Source organism: Ammospiza nelsoni, chromosome 5, assembly GCF_027579445.1.
Source record: "Ammospiza nelsoni isolate bAmmNel1 chromosome 5, bAmmNel1.pri, whole genome shotgun sequence".
Classification (NCBI taxonomy): Eukaryota; Metazoa; Chordata; class Aves; order Passeriformes; family Passerellidae; genus Ammospiza; species Ammospiza nelsoni.
This window is the reverse complement of record NC_080637.1, coordinates 1,738,837-1,752,500: the sequence shown is the minus strand read 5'-3', so window position 1 is coordinate 1,752,500 and position 13,664 is coordinate 1,738,837. Positions and strand designations below refer to the sequence as shown.

The window sequence follows — 13,664 nt, the reverse complement described above, 5'->3', positions numbered from 1 at the left end:
TTTAAATTTTATTTATTTTATTTCTTTTTTTCCCTCCTCCTGCTTTCTCCCTGAATATGGGGATGTGGAGTTCTAAGTACTGAATATTTTTTAATTTCATTTAATTTTTAATTTTTTTCCCCTCCTCCTGCTTTCTCCCTGAATATGTGGAAGTGGAGTTCGAAGTACTGAATGTCTTTTTAATTTTATTCATTTTATTTATTTTTTAAATTTATTTTTCCCTACTTGTGCTTTCCCCCTGAAAATGGGTAAATGGAATTCTGAGTGCTGAATGTTTCCAGCCATGGCATTGCAGGCTGGAAATGGATTATCCTGGCATGGATTATCTGCTCCAACCTTGCCTGGGAAAAGCCCCGGCAACAGAAAATGGCCCAGGCAAATCCTAAAGGTGACCAGCATTGGTCAATCCACCAATTACTGAATCCACCAGTTATTTCCCTGGAGAAATTCTCACGGAATCCAGGATGATTTGAGTTGGAAGGGACCTCAAAGGGACCTCAAGGATTCTCTTGGCAAACTGAATTTGGAATAGTCTTATTAATATTAATAATATTAATAATAATAATCCTTCCTTCATAATACCCTTCACCAGCTGATGTGCACCAGGATCCCAGCCACTAATTCAGAGCAAAAAAAACCAAATTAGAGCTAAAATTAAATTATTCCCCTCTTCCTGCTTTCCCCCTGAATATGGGCACGTGGAATTCTGAGTGCTGAATGTTTCCAGCCATGGCATTGCAGGCTGGAAATGGATTATCCTGGCATGGATTATCTACTCCAACCTTGCCTGGGAAAAGCCCCGGCAACAGAAAATGGCCCAGGCAAATCCTAAAGGTGACCAACATTGGTCAATCCACCAATTATTTCCATGGGGAAATTCTCACAGAATCCACAATGGTTTGGGTTGGAAGGGACCTCAAGAATTCCCTTGGCAAATTGAATTTGGAATAGTCTTGCAATAATAATAATATTAATAATAATAATCCTTCCTTCATAATACCCTTCACCAGCTGATGTGCACCAGGATCCCAGCCACTAATTCAGAGCAAAAAAAACCAAATTAGAGCTAAAATTAAATTATTCCCCTTTTCCTGCTTTCTCCCTGAATATGGGCACGTGGAATTCTGAGTGCTGAATGTTTCCAGCCATGGCATTGCAGGCTGGAAATGGATTATCCTGGCATGGATTATCTGCTCCAACCTTGCCTGGGAAAAGCCCCGGCAACAGAAAATGGCCCAGGCAAATCCTAAAGGTGACCAGCATTGGTGAATGTCCCAATTATTTCCCTGGGGAAATTCCCATGGAATCCAGGAGGGAATCCAGGATGGTTTGGGTTGGAATGGACCTCAAAGCCCATCCAGTCCCACCCCTGCCATGGGACACCTCCCACGTTCCCAGCTTGGTCCAACCTCCTGTTGATTGTTCCAAAGGCTGATTGGTCTCACTGTAGAAATTTTATATCTCGTGTCCCATTGGAATTGCCTCAGTCGTTCTTAACCTTAATTTCTGAGTGTGTGGCATTAACAACCCCCAAATTACACAAGTCATTAGTGGTCAGCAGGATGGGTGAGGGAATCCTTGGTGTCTGAGGGCTCTCCCTCCCAGCAAAGCAGGAATGCCCTGTCAGGAGTTTGCTCACTTGGTTAATGCCCATCCTGTAAAAAATGAGTGGCTTCAATTCCCAGGGATTTGAGATTGGCCCCTTCCATCAGCACTGAGAGGATGCAAATTAATGGATAATTAAACCCTGCCTTTGCATCATCCATCATCCATCCATCATCCATCCATCCATCCATCCATCCATCCATCATCCATCCATCCATCCATCCATCCATCCATCCATCATCCATCCATCATCCATCCATCCATCCATCCATCCATCCATCCATCATCCATCCATCCATCATCCATCCATCATCCATCCATCCATCCATCATCCATCCATCCATCCATCCATCCATCCATCCATCCATCCATCATCCATCCATCCATCCATCCATCCATCCATCCATCATCCATCCATCATCCATCCATCCATCCATCATCCATCCATCCATCCATCCATCCATCCATCCATCCATCCATCCATCATCCATCCATCCATCCATCCATCCATCCATCATCCATCCATCCATCATCCATCCATCCATCCATACATCCATCATCCATCCATCATCCATCCATCCATCCATCCATCCATCCATCCATCCATCCATCCATCATCCATCCATCATCCATCCATCCATCATCCATCCCCCATCCATCCATCCATCCATCCATCCATCCATCATCCCTCCATCCATCCATCCATCCATCCATCCATCCATCCATCCTCCATCATCCATCCATTATCCATCCATCATCCATCCATCATCCATCCATCCCCCATCCATCCATCCCCCATCCATCCATCCATCCATCCATCCATCCATCCATCCATCATCCATCCATCCATCATCCATCCATCCATCATCCATCATCCATCCATCCATCCATCCATCATCCATCCATCTATCCATCCATCCATCCATCCATCCATCCATCCATCCATCATCCATCCATCCATCATCCATCCATCATCCATCCATCCATCCATCCATCCATCCATCCATCATCCATCCATCCATCATCCATCCATCATCCATCCATCCATCATCCATCCATCCATCCATCCATCATCCATCCATCATCCATCCATCCATCCATCCATCCATCCATCCATCCATCATCCATCCATCCATCATCCATCCATCCATCCATCCATCCATCCATCCATCCATCATCCATCCATCCATCCATCCATCATCCATCCATCCATCCATCCATCATTCATCCATCCATCCATCATCCATCCATCATCCATCCATCCATCATCCATCCATCCATCATCCATCCATCATCCATCCATCCATCCATCCATCCATCCATCCATCCATCCATCCATCATCCATCCATCATCCATCATCCATCCATCCATCCATCATCCATCCATCATCCATCCATCCATCCATCCATCATCCATCCATCATCCATCCATCATCCATCATCCATCCATCCATCCATCCTCCATCATCCATCCATCATCCATCCATCATCCATCATCCATCCCCCATCCATCCATCCATCATCCATCCATCATCCATCCATCATCCATCATCCATCCATCATCCATCCATCCTTTAATTCCCCACATTTCTCCTCCCAGCCAAGCCCTTGCCCAATCCTGACCCTTCACCACACACCCCCATCCTCATTCCCGATGATCAGCCAAGACTTTTCCGCCCGTTAACAATTCCATCTCTCCTCCCCCTCCTTTTCCCTCTCCCTGCATTTTGGCCCCAGGTGGCTGCTGTGAATAAAGAGGCTCCTCCTCCCGACGTCGTGGCCGCCGAGGACCACAGGACTCAGCTTTTGTACCACTCCCTGCAGCCCCAGAGCGTCCTCAACAGGTGAGTTCCCGTCCCAGCTGCTCCTCGCTCAGGTAAATCAGGATTTTGTCACCTTCTGAGGGACGTTTTTCCCGAGGAGAACTCCTGCAGGATTCTGTCGGCAGCCTGGAAAGGAGGCAAAGCTGATTTGGTTCAAGCTGATGATGGAACGAAGCTTTTCATTCACCTCTGAAAGTCTGAGACAGATTGTCCACGCTTCCATCCCTTCCCTCAAGCTCTTGGAGCAGATGGGCATTGGCACCACGAATGAGAGATCCAAAATTCCTCCCCTTGCCCAAAGGGAAAATCCCTGGAGGCAGCAGAGAGCTGGAAAATTTCTCCTTCCCTTTCTGCCAGCTCCTTCTCTCCTCACTGCTGGCATCCTGTGGGGGTAAAATGATTTTATTTGGGGATTTTGGGGCACATTTCGTGTTCATAAGGGGAAATTTCAGTGTTTTATTGGAAGGAGGAGATGATTCCATGAAAATCATGGCAGGGACAGGCAGGGGGATGCTCTTTTTGCAGCCTCACCATCCCCAGGTGACTTCTCCCAGTCTCATTTTTCTTCTAAAAATTGGAATTTTTGCTGCTCTCCAGATGTGTTGTGATATTTGAGGAGTTCTTGGAAAATTCTTCCACATGATTTGGTGGAATATACTATAGATATATGTGTGTAATACTATAAATATATGTGTGTATTATTATTATTATTATTATTATTATTATTATTATTATTATTATTATATTAATTCTTGGAAAATTCTTCCACATGATCTGATGGAATACACTATATTATTATTGTTGTTATTATTATTATTATTATTATTGGAAAATTCTTGCACATGATCTGATGGAATACACTATATTATTATTGTAATTGTTAGTATTATTGTTGTTGTTATTATCATTATTATTAATATAGTTATTGTTGTTGTTATTAATAAATATTTAAATTTACTTTATTAATTTTACTTTATTAATATATTACACATGTATTCAAATATAATTTTTTTGGCTGCAGCAGGCACTGAGATCAACCTTTGTGCCCCACACCCTTTTTGGTGCTGAATTAATTAATAATTGAGTAACCTGATGGAAAATCCAGGATTTAGTAACTCAGAAATTTGTATTTTTATTGTGACTCTGTTTTCTGGGATCATCCACAACAACCAGGACCCTTCCCAGCAGTGACATAATTTCTTCATTTTGTGACATAATTTCTTTATTTTCATAATTTCTTTATTTTTGCAAGGATGGAGATTTCTTAAAACAAACCCACAAAATTGCCTTATTTTTCTTCTTAAAATAAAAAATCCCTAAAGTCACAGATTTATTTTTTTTTCCAGGGTTGTGTTTAAATATTTGCTTAGTGGATTTTGGATGGATGGAAAGAAGGAATTGTGCGCACAAACACAAAAACATCAGCCCAGCCCCAAAAATTGTAAATTGTGCCTGCAATGTTGGCTCGTGCTCAGCTGGAAATCACCCAGAGTCATTAATGAAATTTTGCTAATGATTATTGCCCTTTCCACCCTAAAATCCTTTTTGGAACCAGACTGGGGGAGTTCATTTGCATCTCTCTTTTTCTCCATCAGGTTATAATTAATTCTGGGTCAGCGATATCTTCATTATTGCAAATCAAACCTGAAAACAAAGCAGAAAGATTTTATATTTTCCTGTCCTGCAGGCACAAAACATTGAATTTCCTGTTATTTTCTTCTCTCTTAATTTGTGATTTTTTTCTGTAATTATGTGGTAACACACCAGTGAATATTATGGGTATTTTCCCCTCCTAGAGATGCAGGTGCCATCTGAAAATGTGGCTCAGTGTGACAACGGCTACGTGAGGAGCAGAAATTTTATTTTATTTTTATTTTATTTTTATTTTATTTTATTTTATTTTATTTTATTTTATTTTATTTTATTTTATTTTATTTTATTTTATTTTATTTTATTTTATTTCATTTTATTTTATTTTATTTTATTTCATTTCATTTCATTTCATTTCATTTCATTTTTATGTCCATTGGGCCAGGACAGGAGGATTTCTGGTACCTGGCTCTTGAGGAGGAACCCATTCAGAGCATGATTATTTTTCACATTTTTATGCTCTTTTTACATTTAGACCCCCTTAATTTTTATGAACAAGCTGAGCTGAGTTGAAGGAGTGATAAAATCCCTGCAAAGCTTTCTGAGAAGCTGCTGAAATTTGATTTTTTTGGTGAATTAATGTGAATTATTTCCTTTTTTGCAGCACTTTGCCCACTTTTGAGGATCCCTACCCCTTGTTGGTGCTGCTGGGCCCTGTGGCCGGGGGGCGGAGGCAACTCGCCCTCAAAATCTGCAGACAATTCAAAACTTTCTTCAGATTTGGGTGAGTTCTGTCCCTGAGGTTATAAAAACACCAAAGGATCAAGGTTGGAATTGGTGCTGGTTTGGTTTTTTTGGAAATAAGGTAAAAATAAAGGATTTGGATGTGGTTTTGGGTCTTCTGGAGGCTTGATTGGATGAATTGTTAATGAGAGGAAAGATATTTAAATTATCAATTTAAAAAAAGGTAAGATAAAAAAAGATAAGATAAATTAAAAAAGATAACAAATTAAATTAAATTAAATTAAATTAAATTAAATTAAATTAAATTAAATTAAAGCACCTTGCTGGTGCTGCTGGGCCCTGTGGCCGGGGGGAGGAGGCAACTCGCCCTCAAAATCTGCAGACAATTCAAAACTTTCTTCAGATTTGGGTGAGTTCTGTCCCTGAGGTTATAAAAACACCAAAGGATCAGGGTTGAAACTGCTGCTGGTTTGGTTTGTGGGGATTTTTGGAAATAAGGTAAAAATAAAGGATTTTGATGTGGTTTGGGGTCTTCTGGAGGCTTGATTGGATGAATTGTTAATGAGAGGAAAGATATTTAAATTATCAATTTAAAAAAAGGTAAGATAAATTTTAAAAGGATGTATAAATTATTAATTTGGAAGGTGAAAAGCAGAGAGAAAATGAAACAAATGAAAATCACAAATCAAAACAGAAATAAACGAAAACAAACAAATGAAAATCACAAAGCAAATATAAAACAAACAAAACCAAACAAATGAAACAAACAAATGAAAATAACAAACCAAAACAAAAAAAACTAAACCAAAACAAACAAATGAAAATCACAAAGCAAATATAAAACAAACAAATCTAAACTAATGAAACAAACTAATGAAAAAAACAAATCAAAACAGAAATAAACCAAACCAAAACAAAAAATTGAAAATCAAAAGCAAATATAAAACAAACAAAACCAAACAAATTAAATAACAAATGAAAATAACAAACCAAAACAGAAATAAACTAAAACAAAACAAAAAATTGAAAATCAAAAGTAAATATAAAACAAACAAACAAATCTAAACTAATGAAACAAACTAATGAAAAAAACAAACCAAAACAGAAATAAACTAAACCAGAACAAAAAATTGAAAATCAAAAGCAAATATAAAACAAACAAAACCAAACAAATTAAATAACAAATGAAAATAACAAACCAAAACAGAAATAAACTAAACCAAAACAAAAAATTGAAAATCAAAAGCAAATATAAAACAAACAAAACCAAACAAATTAAACACACAAGTGAAAATAACAAAAACAGAAATAAACTAAACCAAAACAAACAAATGAAAATTACAAAGCAAATATAAAACAAACAAAACCAAACAAATTAAATAACAAATGAAAATAACAAACAAAAACAGAAATAAACTAAAACAAAACAAAAAATTGAAAATCAAAAGCAAATATAAAACAAACAAAACTAAACAAATTAAATAACAAATGAAAATAACAAATAAAAACAGAAATAAACTAAACCAAAACAAAAAATTGAAAATCAAAAAGCAAATATAAAACAAACAAACCAAAACAAATGAAACCACAAGCTAAAACAAAACAAACAAATGAAAATAATAAACCAACACAGACAATAAACCCAAAGAAATGAAAACCACAAACCAAAACAAAAAACAAACAAAACAAACCAAATAAATTCACTTAATAAACTAAAATTAAAACAAACAAATGAACCTCACAAACTAAAACAAAATAAACAAATGAAAACCACAAATCAAAACAGAAATAAACTAAACCAAAACAAACAAATGAAAGTCACAAATCAAAATGTTAAACAAACAAAAATAAGCAAATAAAAATTTCAAACCTACACAGAAAATAAACAAATGAAAACAAACAAAAACAAATGAAAATCACAAACCAAAACAGAAAACAAATTAAAATAAACAAACCAAATAAATTAACTTAATAAACTAAAATTAAAACAAACAAATGAACCTCACAAACTAAAACAAAATAAACAAATGAAAACCACAAATCAAAACAGAAATAAACTAAACCAAAACAAACAATTGAAAATCACAAATCAAAACAGAAATAAACTGTTTTAAAAATTTCAAACCTACACAGAAAATAAACAAATGAAAACAAACAAAAACAAATGAAAATCACAAACCAAAACAGAAAACAAATTAAAATAAACAAATTAAAAACAAACCAAAACAGAGAGCAAACATAAAACCCAGAAACCAAAACAGAAAAAAACCCAACTAAACAAAAATAATAATGAAAAAAACAAAATTAAAAAAAAACACAAACCAAAACAAAATAGACCCCAAAACCCCCAAAAAACCCAAACAAAAAAACCCCAAACCAAACAAACAAAAACCCCAAAAAGAACCAAAAAAATCTCCCAAAAAGCCCCAAAAAAAAGAAAAAACACAACAAAAAAATAAAGAAATCACAACCCAAAAAACCTTCTCTGCATCCCCTTAATTCCCCATTTATTTATGGCACTAATTTATCCATTCACTTTCTATTTTAAGGGAAAAATCTGTTATTCTACTGTAAAAATTCCCTTTTTCCCCTTTATTTAATCCCATATTTTAGAAATGACAAATTCAACTCTATTTGGAATTTTCCAAATATTCTCTGAGGGTATTTTTTCTTGTTTGGTTTTGTTTTGTTTTTTTAAGATAATTTTTACATTGTGTATTTTATTCCCTACAACTTCTATAAATGAGGAAGAAAAGATTAAAAAAAAAAAATTAGACAGAACCTTAACAGAGCAGAAAATTGCAACCATAAAACAAAATTGTATTTTTAATTATTCAGGGAAGATTTCAGCAATTTTCTGCCTGGAAATTTCAAACATTTTGCTCGTTAAAAATGGATTTTATTCAAGATTAATCAGGCAGCCTGAATGCAAACATGGCCCTGCAATTAAAAAGGGCTGAAATTTATAAAAATTGCAGGAATTCAAAGGAATTTTTGGGTTATTTTAGTGGATTTTGGCTTGGTTTGCCCTAATGGGATCTCAGGGAATTCCTTTCCCAGGAAGAGGCAGAAAAGAGGAAGAAAATCTTATTTTCAAACAGAACAAGAGCCCAGAAATATTTCAGGCTCAAATTGTTACCTGCATTAATTGACATTTTTGGGGTTTTTTTAGGTCTCTTTTGGGTTTTTTTAGTGGGTTTTGGTTTGGTTCAGGTTTGTCCTTATGGGATCTCAGGGAATTCCTTTCCCACAAAATACTTCAGGTTCTAATTATTACCTGTATTAATTAATGGGGGAATTTGGGGAGGATTTTTTGGGGCTTTGTTTAGGCATTTTGGGGGGTTTTAAAGTGAATTTTTAGTGGTTTTGCTTGGCAGCTGAGGTTTCTCTTCATGGGTTAACAGGGAATTCCTTTCCCAGCCTTTTTTCCCACTTTAATGGCAAAGCAGAAAAGAGGAGAAAAAATCTGATTTTCAAACAGACTCAGACCACAAAATACTTCAGTATTAAATTGTGACCTGCATTAATTAAATGGGGGGTTTGGGGGATTTTTGGGGGTTTTTTTTAGGGATTTTTGGGGTTTTTTAGTGGGTTTTTTGTGTTTTGGCCTGGTGGCTGAGGTTTGCCCTTATGAGATCTCAGGGAATTCCTTTCCCTGCCTTTTTTCGCACTTTAATGGCAAAGCAGAAAACGGGAGAAAAATCTGATTTTCAAACAAAACCAGACCCACTGAACACTTCAGGCTCTAATTGTTCCCTGCATTAATTAACTGGGGGGGTTTTGTTATTTTTAGGGTTTTTTTTTTTGGGTTTTTTAGATATTTTGGGGGATTTTATAGTGGTTATTTAGTGTTTCACCCTGGTGGCTGAGGTTTGTCCTTATGGGATCTCAGGGAATTCCTTTCCCTGCCTTTTATCCCACTTTAATGGCAAAGCAGAAAAGAGGAGAAAAAATCTGATTTTCAAACAGAACCAGACCACAAAATACTTCAGTATTAAATTGTTACCTGCATTAATTAACTGGGGAGGTTGGTTGGATTTTTAGGGATTTTTTGGGGATTTTTTAATGAGTTTTTAGTGTTTTGGCCTGGTGGTTGAATTTTGCCCTCATGGGATCTCAGGGAATTCCTTTCCCTGCCTTTTTTCCCACTGTAATGGCAAAGCAGAAAAATGGAAAAAAAATCTGATTTTCTAACAGAACCAGACCACAAAATACTTCAGTATTAAATTGTGACCTGCATTAATTACCTAGGGGATTTTTGGGAGGATTTTTGGGGTTTTTTAATGAATTTTTTGGGGTTTTTTGGTGGGTTTAGGCCTGGTGGCTGAGGTGTGTCCTCATGGGATGACAGGGAGTTCCTTTCCCTGCCTTTTTTCCCAAAGCAGAATTTAGGAGAAAAATCTGATTTTCAAATAGACCTGGACTCACTGAATATTTCAGTCTCTAATTGTTACCTGCATTAATTATCTTTTTTTAGGGGATTTTGGTGGGATTTTAGTGTTTTGGCCTGGTGGTTGAAGTTTGTCCTTATGGGATCTCAGGGAATTCCTTCCCCAGCCTTTTATCCCACTTTAAAGGCAAAGCAGAAAAGAGGAGAAAAATCTGATTTTCAAACAGAACCAGACCACAAAATACTTCAGTATTAAATTGTGACCTGCATTTATTACCTAGGGGATTTTTGGGAGGATTTTGGGGGTTTTTTAATGAATTTTTTGGGGTTTTTTGGTGGGTTTAGGCCTGGTGGCTGAGGTGTGTCCTCATGGGATGACAGGGAGTTCCTTTCCCTGCCTTTTTTCCCAAAGCAGAATTTAGGAGAAAAATCTGATTTTCAAATAGACCTGGACTCACTGAATATTTCAGTCTCTAATGGTTACCTGCATTAATTATCTTTTTTTAGGGGATTTTGGTGGGATTTTAGTGTTTTGGCCTGGTGGTTGAAGTTTGTCCTTATGGGATCTCAGGGAATTCCTTCCCCAGCCTTTTATCCCACTTTAAAGGCAAAGCAGAAATGAGGAGAAAAATCTGATTTTCAAACAGAACCAGACCACAAAATACTTCAGTATTAAATTGTTACCTGCATTAATTAACTGGGGAGGTTGGTTGGATTTTTAGGGATTTTTTGGGGGGATTTTTTAATGAGTTTTTAGTGTTTTGGCCTGGTGGTTGAATTTTGCCCTCATGGGATCTCAGGGAATTCCTTTCCCAACCTTTTCTCCCATTTTAATGGCAAAGCAGAAAAATGGAAAAAAAATCTGATTTTCAAACAGAACCAGACCACAAAATACTTCAGTATTAAATTGTGACCTGCATTAATTACCTAGGGGATTTCTGGGAGGATTTTTGGGGTTTTTTAATGAATTTTTTGGGGTTTAGGCCTGGTGGCTGAGGCGTGTCCTCATGGGATGACAGGGAGTTCCTTTCCCTGCCTTTTTTCCCAAAGCAGAATTTAGGAGAAAAATCTGATTTTCAAATAGGCCTGGACTCACTGAATACCTCAATCTCTAATTGTTGCCTGTGTTAATTATCTGGTTTTGTGGGTTTTTTGGTGGGATTTTAGTGTTTTATCCTGCTGTGAAGCTGAGGTAGCTGAGTTTTTACTTTCCCTCCCTTTATCCCACTTTCCTCCCCACTTTCAGCATTGTTTCCCCCTCCCCATTACCACCTGTTTAAAAATTGGATTTTTCAGCTCTTTTTTAACCCCACAGTTCATCCCAGCTCCTTTTCCACATTTAGAATTGGACTTTTTATCATCCCAAGCCTGAGAGAACTAGGAAAAAATGGATTTATAATTTGTGAGTCGCCATGCTGGGCTGGGCAGGGATTTACAGCCAAAACACCACTTGAAATTTCATTTTTTTGTGTATTTATTTATTGGTATTATTTATGGGTCCATCTTTCAAACACCCAGCAGCGAGGGCTGTGATTTGCACCTCTTTCTATTTCTCGTATTTCTTTGCTGCTTAAAAATAAAATTATTTCTATTTTCTCTGCTTTCCCCCACTCCCCACTGCTGTTCCAGGGCTGCTGCAAGGATTGAAAGCAAATTAATTCTTTATTTTCTCATAAACCTCCAGGCCCTGCCACAGCACCAGGAAAGCTTATTTTGGGGAAGAAAATATTTCCAAATTATAATATAATATAATATAATATAATATAATATAATATAATATAAGTATTATAATATATGTATTATAAAATATATTTTTATATTATCTGCCAGGCCCTGCCACAGCACCAGGAAAGCCTATTTTGGTGAATAAATTACTTGTATATTTTTATATATTATAATATGATATAATATGATATATAATATGATAATAATATAATAAAATATAATATGATTATAATATAATATAATATAATATAATATAATATAATATAATATAATATAATATAATATAATATAATATAATATAATATAATATAATATAATATAATATAATATAAGTATTACAATATATGTATTATAATATATATTTTTATATTATCTGCCAGGCCCTGCCACAGCACCAGGAAAGCCTATTTTGGGGAATAAATTATTTGTATATTTTTATATGATATAATATGATATATAATATGATAATAATATAATAAAATATAATATGATTATAATATAATATAATATAATATAATATAATATAAGTATTATAATATATGTATTATAATATATATTTTTATATTATCTGCCAGGCCCTGCCACAGCACCAGGAAAGCCTATTTTGGGGAATAAATTACTTGTATATTTTTATATATTATAATATGATATATTATGATATATTATGATATAATATAATATAATATAATATATTTTATATTATATATTTTATATTATCTGCAGGCCTTGCAACACCACCAGGAAAGTTTATTTTGGGGAAGAAAATATTTGCATGTTTTTATATATGAGAATATAATATGATATAATATAATATAATATAATATAATATAAGTATTATAATATATATTTTTATATTATCTGCCAGGCCCTGCCACAGCACCAGGAAAGCCTATTTTGGGGAATAAATTCTTTGTATATTTTTATATATTATAATATGATATATAATATAATATAATATAATATAATATAATATAATATAATATAATATAATATAATATAATATAATATAATATAATATAATATAATATAATTTTTCTATTATCTGCCAGGCCTTGCAACACCACCAGGAAAGCTTATTTTGGGGAAGAAAATATTTGCATATTTTTATATATTATAATGTAATGTAATGTAATGTAATGTAATATATAATATAATGTAAGGTAATGTAATATAATATAATATAATATAATATAATATAATATAATATAATATAATATAATATAATATAATATAATATAATATAATATAATATAATATAATATAATATAATATAATATAATATAATATAATATAATATAATATATTTTTATGTTATCTGCCAGGCCCTGCCACACCACCAGGAAAGCCTATTTCGGGGAAGAGAACAGGCTGGATTATCATTTCATTTCTCAAGAAGAATTTGACAAAATGGTGAAAGCAGTGAGTACCTGACTCCTGCCTTGGGGCTTTTGCTGCTCCCACAGTCACCTCAACTCTCTGCCCAAGCCTGATTTATTTTCATATATTTATCTGTATTTATATATTTTATAGAAATACATATATATATTATTTAGTTTTATATATTATTTATTTTATATTTATATTTGTTTATGTTATATAAATCATTATGTATTTTTATATATAATATGTAATATATTGTATAATATATGCAATATGTAATATATAATATATTTATATATAATATAATATAATATAATATAATATAATATAATATAATATAATATAATATAATATATATTATGTAATATTATAGATTTCAATATATATTTTATTTATATTTATATATT

General features: G+C 34.4%; 1 protein-coding gene across 1 annotated transcript in view; it reads left to right on the top strand.

Annotated features, from left to right (window-relative positions):
• Positions 1-13,664, top strand: part of LRGUK (leucine rich repeats and guanylate kinase domain containing) — a 59,608-nt gene that overhangs the window by 23,074 nt on the left and 22,870 nt on the right. Inside the window, exons 10-12 of the mRNA XM_059471741.1 lie at positions 3,343-3,449; positions 5,683-5,802; positions 13,200-13,296. Coding sequence (XP_059327724.1) covers positions 3,343-3,449; positions 5,683-5,802; positions 13,200-13,296 — 324 coding nt within the window. The remainder of the gene's footprint in view (positions 1-3,342; positions 3,450-5,682; positions 5,803-13,199; positions 13,297-13,664) is intronic.